This window comes from Canis lupus, chromosome 1 (genome assembly GCF_048164855.1).
Source record: "Canis lupus baileyi chromosome 1, mCanLup2.hap1, whole genome shotgun sequence".
Lineage (NCBI taxonomy): Eukaryota > Metazoa > Chordata > Mammalia > Carnivora > Canidae > Canis > Canis lupus.
Window position 1 is genome coordinate 111,902,113 of NC_132838.1, and position 13,002 is coordinate 111,915,114.

The 13,002-nt window shown below is 55.4% G+C and overlaps 3 protein-coding genes across 10 annotated transcripts in view; 1 reads left to right on the forward strand and 2 right to left on the reverse strand.

Moving 5' to 3' along the window:
* SMG9 (SMG9 nonsense mediated mRNA decay factor) overlaps nt 1-12,355 on the forward strand; it is a 31,750-nt gene extending 19,395 nt beyond the window's left edge. For 6 of the 8 annotated variants that reach the window (XR_012007176.1, XR_012007194.1, XR_012007185.1 and 3 more), the window contains 2 exons: nt 2,059-3,416; nt 5,062-12,355. Coding sequence is in view for 1 of the 8 variants with exons in the window: in XM_072775232.1 (XP_072631333.1) it covers nt 2,059-2,200 (142 nt within the window). In the remaining 7 variants the exon portion in view is untranslated. Of the gene's footprint in view, nt 1-2,058; nt 3,635-5,061 lie in introns of those variants that run through there. The other 2 variants (XR_012007186.1, XM_072775232.1) reach the window with 2 other exon arrangements.
* On the reverse strand, nt 1,986-6,177 carry LOC140604215 (interferon-inducible GTPase 5-like). Its single transcript, XM_072775383.1, has 4 exons — nt 6,109-6,177; nt 4,483-4,763; nt 2,758-3,677; nt 1,986-2,125 (listed from the first exon to the last, which is right to left on the reverse strand). Exons 3-4 carry the CDS (start codon nt 3,358-3,360, stop codon nt 2,114-2,116), a joined length of 615 nt encoding a protein of 204 aa, XP_072631484.1. The 5' UTR covers nt 3,361-3,677; nt 4,483-4,763; nt 6,109-6,177; the 3' UTR covers nt 1,986-2,113.
* Nucleotides 6,604-8,141, reverse strand: LOC140604176 (interferon-inducible GTPase 5). The gene has a single exon (XM_072775289.1). It carries the CDS (start codon nt 8,074-8,076, stop codon nt 6,682-6,684), a length of 1,395 nt encoding a protein of 464 aa, XP_072631390.1. The 5' UTR covers nt 8,077-8,141; the 3' UTR covers nt 6,604-6,681.
* Nucleotides 12,356-13,002: the final 647 nt, after the last annotated feature.

Genomic DNA, 13,002 nt, shown 5'->3' on the forward strand with positions numbered 1-13,002 from the left:
TGTAGGTCATAGAGCTGTCAGGAGCAGATGAAGACAGTCTCTGCTAAGGAGGAAGCCCCTAGAAGGGAGTATTCTGTTTCTGGGGTGACATTAAGCCTCCCATCTCTGTGCTACTGATAGGAAAACACAGTCCCTTCCTTTGGCTAAATGCAGTTACTACCCTCATGTCCTCTGCTTTCAGCTGAAGACAGTTTCTGCCTTCGGTGAAATGCCTAGCTAAATACAACGCCTAATTCAGTACATGGTTAAAAAGAGCGTACCCTAGTTCAATATAGTCCTTCCCCTGATTGAAACAGCTTCTGCCCTTATGCAGGTATTCATATGTTACCCTTACGTACAGTGCCTACTGTTGGTTAAATATGTTGGCTTCCTTCCCCCCATAGACCTCATCAGTTCTTGCTTAAAAGTAGTCTCTACCCTTAAATCCAGAACCTACTCTCAAATACACCATACACTTCAGTATGGGACCTACCTTCATCTCAGTTTAAATACGCTACATCTTAGCTTAATGTTTCCCAAAGTGTGTCTCCAAATGAATCTGGCCACCCCACCCATCATCCCCAGCTAGTCCTGACTTTCCAATCCTGCCACTCCACCCTTTGCTAACACAGTTGGTTCCTGTCACCAGCCGAGTCTGTCCGCCTACCACCCCGTTCCCCCTTGGTCTCCCTGCCTTCCTCCTGCCCTGGGGCATATGCTACAGCCCTCTCGCATCCTTGTCATGGGAATCCTGGGTGTGATGAAGAAAACACTCAGCCCAGGAGTTGGATCTGCACGGATCTCTAAAAAAGCAAAGGGGTGAGGTTTGGGAGGCAGGAGACCCAGGGCAGGCTCTGGCCCTACCATTTGCTGGCTGAGAAGACCTCAGGCAAGAACCTCCCCTAATGATCCTCAAGGCCCTTCAGAGCTGTGACATTCAGTGCCTTCTTAGGGAAATGCTTCTGCACCTTTTGCCCCCTGCACACCTTCTAAAGTGCCCTTTCTAGGGGCACCTGGGTGGCTCAGTGGTTGAGTGTCTGCCTTCAGCTCGGGTCGTGATCCTAGAGTCCTGGGATCAGGTCCCATATTAGGCTCCCCTCAGGGAGCCTGCTTCTCCTTCTGCCTGTGTCTCTGCCTCTCTCTCATGAGTAAATAAATCTTTTAAAAAATAGAGTGCCTTCTCTAGCTAGACAACTGAGTTCCTCTCCTTACCTTGTTGAAATTCACCTGCCCCATGCCCCATCCCATCCCTCCCCATCCCTGGGGAACTGCTGGTTGATGGTTGATGTGAGGGTTCAGAGCAGGAAAGGTGGGGCAGTGGCCAGCAAGGGCATAGATCCAGGACCCAAAAGCACAGAGACAGCACACGGGGCTCAGTCCAGGAGAGTTAGAGCTTGCATTTCTTTCCATCCCCCAACACCACACAGCCTGGGGACAGATAGAACCTATAGCCTCCCAGCCCTTCACTACCACTTCCAGCTGGCCTAGGGTCAGGGCTGGGATTGTTGATTGGACTTATCTGGGATCTTGTGGTTGGGCTTGTCGAGGAAGGCCTAAGTCAGCACTTTCTGGGCATCCTTGATCACCTTATCCAGAGACGTGCGGAGCATCTGGTAGATGGTAGCAAAGGAGATGCCACAGGTGACCAAGGTGCCTAGGACAGGCACGTTGAGGAGCTCCTGTGTGAATGCAGAGGCATCCCTGGAGGCCTGGCCCAGTAGTTCGACCACTAGCGCCTCAGTGACTTTGGTCTTCAGGCCCTGTACTGCCTCCAGGATCTTGTGCCAGGGCTGGCCTGTCTGCTCCGCCAGCATTATGAGGGAGTCCTTGTCTAAGCCGAAGCTGTGGCAGTAGCCTTCCAGGGAGTTGATGAGCATGCACAGGTCACACACCACATCCTGCACAACCGGCACAGGGCTTGGGTTGACACCGCAGGCCACAGTGGTCACCAGCCAGAGGTGCTGCTGTAGCGAGGCTGCCTTCTGCTCTAGGATGGGCTTCGAGATGTTGGGCATGGCCAGCAGAAACGCATGCCGCTTATGGCTGTTTATGGAGTTCCTTCACCATCAACTCCTCCAGCAGGTCGAAATCGTACTTGCCCAGCTCAAACATGGAAAGCCGGAAGACGGGGCCTTCACGCCCCCCACTGCAGGAGACAAGAGCACCACTGGGTTTTGGCACCGAAGCAGGCCACCGTGTTCTGACAGCTGCTGAGGCATGAGCATTTGCCAGGACGGCACAGCACGACATTGCTCTAGAGTGTTGGCCCTGGAACTGGGCGCCTGAGTTCAGATCCCAGCCTTGCTACCTACCACCTGTGTGGACTTGGGCAAGTTACCAAATCAAATAAGGGGATCATTGTACCTACCTCCTAGGGATACTGTGGTAGTGAAGCGAGTGTGTGAAAATGGTGCCTCTGGTAATCCCTTAATAAATGTTAGCTGCCCTCAGCCACAGCTGCCAGCATCCCGTAGGCATGTGGCATTTGCACTGCTCTAACTTGGCAAATACACAAGCCAGCACATGTCCCATTTCCTTATGCAGGTAATGGGTCTCTGTCACCTGTGACCGAGCAGTGCCAAGTCTCAGGAAATGAATGGCAGCTGTGAGCATTATTTCACTGCGGGGCTGAGTTCAGTCACGCAGTGTGACCTTGGACGACCCCTTCCCCACTGTGGGCCTCAGCTGGAAGAGGAAGGGGAAGGGGCGGGCCATCCCTCCAGAATCCACCACCCCCAATGCTCCCACCCGCTTCCACCGGCCAGAGCCTAAGCTCACCTTCCAGCCGTTGCCAACAGTCCTCCCGGGTCTGGCTGAGTGCTCTTTCCTCTGAAAAGGTGCTGGGGCGCCGGCTGCATGAGGCCGCATGTCCACGTCCACCTTGAAGCGGATGAAGTAGAAGCGCTTGCCCTGCTGCAGGATCTCACAGGCTAGCTGGGTATGGTGGGCAGTGAAGCTCTCCAAGGTGATGAGGAGGAGGAAGTCATAACGGTCCAGCAGCACCTGCTGGAGGTATTTTTTGGCTTGGAAGGTGGGCGTGTCAATGCCCAGCAGGTCCCAGATGACAACGTTGGGGTACTTAGGGTGTGCATATGGTGTGGGGTCCACCGACATTTCCACCACGCCCGTGTAGGCTGATCTGGGGTCCTCGTCTCCCAGCCCCCTGATGGCATTGACAAAGGTCGACTTGCCTGAGCCTGTGCCCCCAGTAATGCCAGTGTCCAGCCTGGCGTTCTCCGGCAAGTGAAGTGTGGCCTGCAGCTTGGTGGCTACTGTTGGCAGGTCCCCCACCTCAAAGGCTCCCTTCAGAGCACTGGTGTCCCTCCATAGCTCCAGTATCTTGGACCAGGTGAAGTTTGACTGGAAAACTCTGCTCGCCATGGGCTACCTGAGGTACAGGCTTCTGTCTTCAGGATGGATGACCTTCAACAGGACGGGTAAGAGTATTTTCCCTCTCTCTACATCCCTCATCATGTCTCAGGTATTTGAGGCATCACCAGCAATCGTACTGAGAGTGCAACCATATGCCAGGCCTGGTGCTAAATACTTTAGTTCAGTTCACATTTATTCATCACTGCCAGGTTCTCCTCCTGGAGTAGCTCATAAAATCCTCATAACAGCCGGAAGAGGAGATTCCCTTACTATCTGCGTTTGGCGCTAGGAGGAAAAATCATTTGCCGAAGGCCTCCAGCTAGTGCCTGGAATATTGGGAATAGAAATTGGGTCTTGTGATCCTAGAGTTCAAATTTTTTTAAGATTTTTAAAAAATTTTTAGTTTTTTTAAGTACTCTCTACATCCAACATAGGGCTGGAACTCACAACTCTGAGATCAAGAGTCGCAGGCTCCATGAACCAAGCCAGCCAGGGGCCCCTAGAATTAAAATTCCTAAATAACTTTTTGTGGCATTTCCCATGCACCAGGCACTGTGATCAACAATGTAGGGCAGTAATTAAGAGCTAGAACCATCATCATCGCTGAAGGCAGTTTATACTTGTTTACTCAGGGCCAGCCACTGTTCTAACCTCATGCATAATTTCATTAAGTCCCCATTGTACAGAATAGGAAACCAAGGCTCAGGGAGTAAGCCTCACTAAATGTCTTCTAGTCTGCACCAGAGCCAGGACATGGGCCAGCTCCCTCTGATCCTTTTGCCAGACAACCTCCCCATACCATCTTTGTACCATTGATCACCCGCTGTGTGCCAGGACCTCTCTGGGTGCTACAGTTCCAACACCAGCAAGAGACTCGATGGAATAGGCCTGGTGCATCTGTGAAGACACTGACCCCCACGACTGCTGGTTTCAGGGACCCACATCTGCTCAGGACCCACAGTGCACACTTCCATGAGCCCCGCCCTGCTCTGAGCCTCCGAGTCCTCCTTGGTGTGATGGACTAGGGTACCAGCACGACTCCAACTAGTCCCAGCCATACCAGGGACATGGGTGACATTGCGTGGGTCATGTCCCCTCTGCAGCCTTTAGTTCCCCCTTCTGCTTCCTCACCTGTGAAATGGAGAGATGACTCCCCAAGTTACTCCAGCTCTGTTTTCAGAAGACTCAGGGTCTTATTGTTGACAAGGTTCAAAGGCCAGCTTGAAGTGGTCTTGGAGCATCAGACTGAGCTTGATCTTTCTGTGTGGGTTGCCATGGAAGGGTTTTCAACAGGGAAGGGAGAGGTGCACAGTGGGCATTGAGCCCTCAGTGGACTTTGGGGAATAACACCAGAGCCTGGGAGATGAGGCAAGGAGCAGGGGCAGGAGCTGCTGGAGAGGGTGAGGCCTGCCCTAGAAGAGGGGCCGAGTGGGTGAAGATGGGGGATGAGGAAGGGACAGATGGAGGCAGAAAGGACAGGACAGGGCAATCAGTGGATCTTAACCTTAGGCGCAGTGTAGGGAGAGTATTGCTATTCATGCCTGACCTTCCCATCCCAGCCCCTCGGGGCCCACGAGTCCTGTGTTTAAGACAATGTCTGAGGGTTCACAGGGGTAGGGATGTGAGCTGTTTTTTGAGAAAAGATTTGGAGTGGACCATCTGTCCTCATATCTGGGGGTCTGGGATTTCCCTACCCTTATTCCCCACCAGCTCTTTGGTGCAAAAAGATCCAAAAGCAGTCCCGGCAGATCCAATGGGAAGGCCTTCCAGGAAGAGAAGAATCCCTTTGCAAAGCACAGAGCTCTTCAGCAAAGAGAACTGGCAGCCCCTGTAAATGGCCAGGTGAAAGCAGCCCTTCTTAGTCTGGAACTGGTTCACAGGTTCAAGGTAATTTGAGGCCTTCAAATGAGGCTAGAACCATCACCAGATCTGGGAATCTCTGTAGGCAGTATGTGTGAGCAACTAGGGGTGAGGCCACCTCCCCTGCACTGGAGTCCCTGCTTTACCACCAGCCTTGTACACAGCCTCCAGAGCCTTCCTGTGAACTCACCTTTCTCCGCACCTAAATCTGACCCTTCCCTGACCTTATCCAAGCCCACAGAAGCCCTAGGGGCAGCCTGTCCTGTCCAAAGCCCCTACTCAGGTACTTTTTTCAACTTTTAGACATATGTGACCCTTGACTTGGCATGTGAGGTCAGGCTTTGGTGGGTATGAGGATGTCAGGTTCACTTGTGCATTCCCACCGAAGAGCCAAGGACAGAGCAATAGGGAGTACCCCGGGATTCAGTTTTGCAGGGACGCCTGGGCAGATGCAGATCCCCTCACCCCGTGTTGTTCACGCCCATCAATACCTACAGCCACATGGAACTTTCAGGAATCCCCCTGCCATCACCATCTCTCAGCCCCATGCCTTTAGCACAACCCCACCATTCCTGCACCCACAGGCCATGCAGAGACAGCAGGTAACCCCAGTCAGCAGACTGCTTACAACCTCTGACCCACAGCATCAAAATCCAGGACACTTACCAACACTCCTCCCAATCACAGGCACACCAGAAATCTCATTACCACACACCTTCCCACACACACACCTGCAAGCTCTCCAAAACAACTTGTTCGAGGTGGCAGGATTCACCCCCTGACCCTCTCTCCTTTGATGCAGAGAGAAAGAGCCCACCAGCCCTCTTGCCACCCCATTCTCCATACAGAGACCAGCCCAAGGCCATGGGGCCTCCCCCCCCTGCCACCCACACTGACCATCACTCCCTGCAGCAGCGGGGCTGGTCCGGGATGACCAACACTCACTGTGGCAGGGGGGCTGGCCCCCCACCCTGTTTAACCAGGTTGCTAGGCACCATTGTGCCAGTCCTGGGCACTGATTGGCTGCCCCTCCCTTTCTAGAGGAAGTCTTTGAGACCCTGGGCTTCTCAGAAACAGACAGATGGCGGCATAGCCAGCCCTGAACTGCACCAAGTTACCCGCACGGGTTGACAGTGGGATCCTATCTTGGATCCGGGCCTGGCTATCCTAATGCCCCCCAAATCTCCCTTGACTACCAGGGGACCAGGGAGAGAGATTCCCACCAAGGGGCCCTTGGTGCACCATCCATACCTCGAAGCTCTCCCCGCCCAGATCAAGTCCCATCGGGGTTCAGTGTGTCCCGTCTTCAGCCCCTCCACACCTCCCCACCACACGCCCCCCCAAAACCCCACCAAGACAGCAAGCTCTGGTGCCCTCAGCATGCAGCACACATTTTCAATACACTGGCTTGGTTTAGTTGGTTTTGCTAAGGCTCGGTTTGTGGGTGAGGCAGGGGGTGGGGCTGCACGGTCACTTCTCTTCTGACAAGTCACGCTTCTTCCAGCTGTCGAGAATATACTTGAGGAGGAGGCCAAGCTTCCGGCGAGCCGAGAGCGGTGCTTCCTCACAGCCTCCCTCCCCAGATCCCCGCTTTTCCACACCATTGTCACCGGCTGCCTCCAGGCTGACCTCAGACTGGGGCTCGTCCTCCTCCAGGGCCTTGATGCGGACCCGCTGGGCGTCTTCGGCCATTTCATTGAGGCAGCCCTGGAGCATGGTATAGACGGTGCCAAAGCTGATGCCCCCGGCCACCAGCGTGCCAAACACAGGGATCCCCTTCTCAAAGGCACGGGCCACCCGCATGGCACCGTCAGATGACTGTGAGTAGAGCCGCAGGACGGTTTCCGGCGAGACCTCGTTGGCCAGCGGGGATCGGATGACGGAGCGCAGGTCACCTGCCTGCTTGCCCACCTGCTCAGCCAGCTTGGCCAGCGAGTCGTCATCCAGGCCGAAGCTGCGGTGGTAGCCACGCAGCGAGCGGATGAGCAGAGCGTCGTCGTAGGCGGCCGCCAGCCCTGGCACGGGCAGGGCCTGGATGACGCCTGACACCAGGGCTGTCTTGAGCACTTGCTCCTGGAGCATGTCCTTCTTCTTCTGCAGGGCCTCCAGCGAGATATCGGGCAGCGAAAGCAGGCCAGCGTGGCGCCGGTGGGCAGGCAGGTCGTGCTCCCAGGTGGACATGAGCAGCGGAAAGTCGTAGCGGGCCGGCGAGAGGTTGGACACGAGGAAGATGCGCGGGTCGGTCATGCCGGCCACCCGCAGCCGCTCGGCGCAGTGGTCACGGATCTCCTGCAGGACGGCCGCCTCACTGAAGCCCGAGGGCCGCTGGGTACGGGTGGCCGCCAGGTCCTCGTCCACCTTGGTGCGCACAAAGTAGAACTTCTTGCCCTGGCGCAGGATCTCCGAGGCCAGGCGGGTCTCCACAGCCCCGCAGCGGCGGGGAGAGACCAGCAGGAAGAAGTCATAGCGGCCGAAGTCCACCTGCTTCAGGTACTTGTCAGCTGGGCAGCCCGGAGAGCCAGCCCCCGGCAGGTCCCACAGGGTCACGTCTGGAAACTGTGGGTGCGGGTAGGGCGAGGGCTGCATTGTGGTCTCCACGACGCCGGTGAGGGCCGCGCCGGGGTCCTCGGCCCCCACACCCCGGAGGGCGTTGATGAGGGAGGACTTGCCAGCGCCCGACTCGCCTGTGACGCCCACCTCCAGGCGGACGCTCTGGGAGGAGGCCAGCAGCTCCCGGAGGCGGGAGGCCGCCTGGGGGATGTCGCCCGACTCAAAGGCGCTGCGCAGGGCCTCCAGCTCTTCCTTGGCCATGAGGATGGTGGTCTCCTCCTCCCCGGGCACTGCTCGCAACTTCGAAGTAGCCATGGTGACCAACGGTTCAGAGGGCGCAGGGTTTGGGGGAGAGTCACAGGACGCGTGGTCCTCAGCGTCTGCGGGGGCACAAGGGAGCCGTTCACTTCTTCTGGGCCTTGGCACAGGGTAGGAAGAGAGAGAGACACCAAGGATATAAGGGAAGTCTGTCCGGCACCTCACAGCCCAGTCCTTCTTAAAACAACCTGGGTACATCTTGACACAAGGAAGGGGGCTCTAGAGTCCCACACGCCCAGGCTCCCATCCCATCCTTGCCACTGACTTGCTGTGTGACCTGGGGGCAGAATGAAGTACCTCTCTGAGCCTGTTCCTCTGCGTAAAGGGCATGGTGACTGGCCTGCCTCCTGAGGTGCTCAGGAGTCCTCAGGGTAACAGTTTGATGGCAGCTTGTGACAGGGCCCCAGGCTCAAAAGGCTCAGCTCTTGGCTTAATGCTCTCCTGACACTGACTGAAATTCTTAATGATATTTGAACCAGGGGCCCTGTGTTTTCATTTTGTACCAGGTTCCACAAATTTTGTACCCAGCCCTGCAAAGCAAAGGGCTTAAGCCCCGCACCAGGACCCAGGCAGAGTACGCTGTATCCTGCTGCTGCTGTTGGGAGCAGCGGGAAGGGGTGATGAAAAGGACCCACACCCTGGAGCCAATCCTAGAGTTAAATCCGGCTCCCCTACATACACACTGAGTGACCTGGGGCAAGTGACTTGAAATTCTCTGCCTTGTTCCTCTCATCTGTAAGATGAGGCCAGTAGCTATGATAATAGCAAACCACCTCCAGTTGTTGAGAACTAAGTGAGTTGATACAGATAAAGCATTTGGAATAGTGCCTGGCCCACGGCAGGTGGTCTGTGTTATCTTATCCCTGTTAATATTCCTAGCTGTGTGACTTCAAGCAATCCCCTGCAGTCTCTGAGTGCGCCACAGGCAAGCAAGACCTGTGATGATTGTGAGCCCACCTATCTATACCCTAGGCCAGTATTCTGGGGCTCAGCTGGTGGAAGAAGCCTGGCATGAGGGGATGCCCAGACACTGGGAGTCCTCATAAAACACCCAGATCTGCCCTAGTTGCTAAACTCAGCTCATGCTAGGGATCACTGTCCCCATCAGACAGGAGGGACTGAGACTCAGACTACACAAGTGATGTCCCTGCACAGAGGCCCAGCCAGGACTCAAACTCAGGTCCCCGGGCTCCCTCATCCCTCTGAAGAGCTGCCCTCTCTTTAGCTACATATATTTGCCTCCCTGCTTGTCTTCTCCCTCCTTGTCTGGGCTGTCCTCGTTCACCCCCCACAGAAATGTGTCCTCATTACATTATTCCCACCAGGTCTGTTCCCCCAACCTAGGTGGAGGCATTTCTCCCATGCTATGCCCACTCTCCCTACACCCTGTCCCCCTAAGCCATGTAAGGATATGGCCCAAGGATCGGAGAACAGGTGCTAGATAGAGCAGGTCCCAGCAGCCAGGGCCAGACAGGTCAGTGGGCCCTGGGGTGGGATTAGGGCTGAGGGAGCTAGGATTGGCCCTGGAAGTCCCTACCTCCCTTCACCCACAAGCCCATCCAGACAGCTCTGCCCTCAGGGGACTTACCTGCCCTGCAGGCTCTCCCTCTCCCCTCACACTTTCCCCGCTGGTGGGGTCTCCTCCCTTAGCCCAAGGTCAGACCCGTTGCTAGGACCCATTATAATAGCAAGCAGCAGCTTATTGGTCAGCCAACCCTAATGCAATAATGTGACAGTGATGTCAGGGGGCGGGGTCCCATGGCAGGGCAGGGACCCCATCCCCCAGCTGCTGCTGCCCCCCCCCCGCCCTTGCTTGGTCACACTGGTCCCTCCGTCCCCCACAAGGGACTCAGAGAGATCTTTGTAACACCAAGAAGTTCACAACCTATCTGTGGTCTCCATCACCTGCAGGACAAAGTCCCAGCTCCTCAGCTGGCATCCAAGGGCCTGACGCTGCTCACCACCCACCCTCTAATTCTCCTCCTTCTAGGGGACTATTTCCCAAACAACTCATTCATGTTCCCTTTAGGGCACCATCTACTCACCTACCACCCCGAGGTATCCCATGCGTGCTCTGAGGGTGTCAGTTTGGCTTCACCAGCGCTACCAGCTGGGGAGAGGCCAGGTGTGAAACCACCCCCACAGTCACTGCCACCATGCCTTGGCCAGGACTGGCACCCATGCAGCACAGCCCAGTGCCAGCACCACACCCCAATTCAGTATCTGGTATCTAGGCTCCCAGGTTCTGGCCTCTCCCTCCCCAGAGCTTTCACGTCCTCTCCTGCCCACTCTAGGGTGACAGCTTGGTCCCCTCTGTCCCTCTCCCGCCTCTGCCGCCTTACGACCACTGCAGGTGCCAGCACTGGGACAAATTGGGAGGCAATCTGAATGAGAAGAGAGCCTGAGGTGGGGTGGGGAAAGAAATACTCCAAGAAGACAGCAGAGGAAGAGTCCCGCCGGAAGACAGGGTGGACAAGAAACCACCTCAGAAGGACGCCTGGGTGGCTCAGTGGTTGAGCATCTGCCTTTGGCTCATGATCCTGGGGTCCTGAGATCAAGTCCCCACAGGAAGTCTGCTTCTCCCTCTGCCTGTGTCTCTGCCTATCTCTGTGTCTCTCAAAAATAAATAAAATCTTTAAAAAAGAAAAAGAAACCACCTCTGACAGAAGCAGGAAGGGACCGGTCAGAGACACAGGTCACAGAGAGGATGAAAATGTACAGAGCCTGAGAGATGTGGGACCAAGGCGTGGAACTGAAGGTCAACAGATTTAAAAACATTTGCAGACCTTCCCAGACACTGAACACGTAGACCCGGACTCCTCCCCTAAAGTCACAGACGTGCACACCTGGCCCAAGAGGGAAGGTAGAGGCACAGACCCTCCGGTTATTTACAGAAAAGCCCAAGTCAGGCAGATATGCAGCCCACACACAGCCAGACACACACAGACCCGCAGACCAGCCACGAGAGACTCCATCACACGCAGGCAACATACGCGGGTCATGGCCCCTGGGGCCCCCTCACCAGTCCCAGCCCTCATGCATTCAGCCCCCCTCTCCTGATCCCCAGTGCCCAGCCAGCTATGAGCCGATGCTCCAGAAGTGCGGCAGCCCCAGGCTCTGCCCTCAGGGTCTCTAGGTTAGAGGGAGGGGACATGGTCACAGCCCCCCCGGGGTGACTGAGGGCCGAGACAGGAGACAGCCGCTGGGCACCTGCAGAGATGCATCCGACGCAGGAGGGCACACTGCCAGCTCCTGAGAGCTACCAGCCCAGGAGAGGCTGCTCCCTGGCCTGTCTGCCAGGCCTCCTCTTTCCTGGTCATTCATCACACATTCCGCACCTCTCCAGGCTCCATCCTGGGCTGGGTGCTGGAAACACAGCAATGACCAAGACAGCCCTGAGCTCTGTCCCTCCTGGGCTCCCAGTCCTGTGTGGGAGTCACATCCATCCACAGACAGTGATGACCCAGGACTGGAATAGGGGACCCCAGAGGGCTGTGGGAACACAAGGGGCAACTGACCCAGCCTGGGGGGTCAGGGAGGGCTTCCTGGAAGAGAGGGCACCTGAGCTGCGATCTGTGAGCCTGGTGGCGTGTTGGGGAGTTGTATCCCAGGCCATGGGACCACCCTGTGCAAAGACTGAGTTGATGGAGAGCTCTCACTCACCCAGTAATTTATACAGTTATTTGGTCATTCCCCAAACATTTGCTTAGACCTGACCCTAGGCCAGTCCCTGTAATGGTCCAGAGGTGTGAATCACACTCATCCCTGCCCTTCTAGACCTCAAAGGCTGCTGGGGGCTGCTGACACAACCACACACAGGGCAGAGTGTTCACTTACTGGATGTTTACAATGTACCAGGCACGGTGTGAATTCCATCAGATGAAGTAGCTCATTTAACTGGGACTAGAATTCTGTTCTCCCCACCTGTCATCCCCAGACAGACACAAACCCCAGGAGCTGAGACTGGAATAGGGAGGCAGACAGAGACAAATGAGATAAACACATTTATTCATTCATTCTTTCCACAGATTCCCTGTATAATCAGATCTATGGTGCCACTGGATGTCAAATGCATCATTTTCTGTCCCACTAACAAGGGCAAAAATTGCTGCCAGTACATGTATGATACAACATTCCCTTATCACCTAAAATTTTTATTTTACACTTACTCTTTGTAAACTTAGAAAATACAGATTTTTTTTTATATCATTTATCACTTGCATGTGTATCTAACTGGGAAAATACAAGGGAAATAAATTGGCGAGGATGTTCCTAACCACGGAGTCTGACTGTGTGGAATCACTTCCTCCTCTGAGCACAGGATGCTTTCCGACACTCCACGTCCTCGTCCTCTGCGCCACCAGGAGCACTGATGAAGCTGTTAAAAGCAGCTCCATTATCACATCAAGGCAGTGACAGCTACGTCACAATGGCTGCCTGGCTGACAGTGATTGTAAGGTGCCATCAGCTGTGACTTTCCCGATTTCAGAATTGCTAAAATGTGGGGGCGGGCGGAGGGAGTGCACCTTAGAATCGGTGAAGGTGATTCCTGAGCGTCCACTGTGTGTCTGCCAGGCTGGGAACAGCAATAGAGACAGTGGGGTGGGGGCCCTTCCTGCGGCATGTGCGTGCTGTGTGCCAAGGACCCGTTGGTTGATGTTTGGAGCCCAGCCGTGACCTCAGGCAGCTCCAGCCCTGACCCCATAGGTCTCAGAGTCCGGTGAGGGACACAGAATCCTCCTCTGACCGTGACGACCCACAGGGGTAAAGTAGGGATGGAGTCTCCAGACAAGTGTGAGAGCCAAGTGGGTGCCTGACCCAGCGGGGGTTCGGGTGGAGTCAGCGAAGGCTCTTTGGAGAAAGTTCATTCACCAAACACACTTCCTGGGGGCACCTACTGTGTGCCAGGCCCTGCTTCCCTCA

What these genes read in the sequence shown, in the direction of transcription:
- LOC140604176 (XM_072775289.1), bottom strand. Translation starts at nt 8,076, where the DNA reads ATGGCTACTTCGAAGTTGCGAGCAGTGCCCGGGGAGGAGGAGACCACC.
- LOC140604215 (XM_072775383.1), bottom strand. Translation starts at nt 3,360, where the DNA reads ATGGCGAGCAGAGTTTTCCAGTCAAACTTCACCTGGTCCAAGATACTG.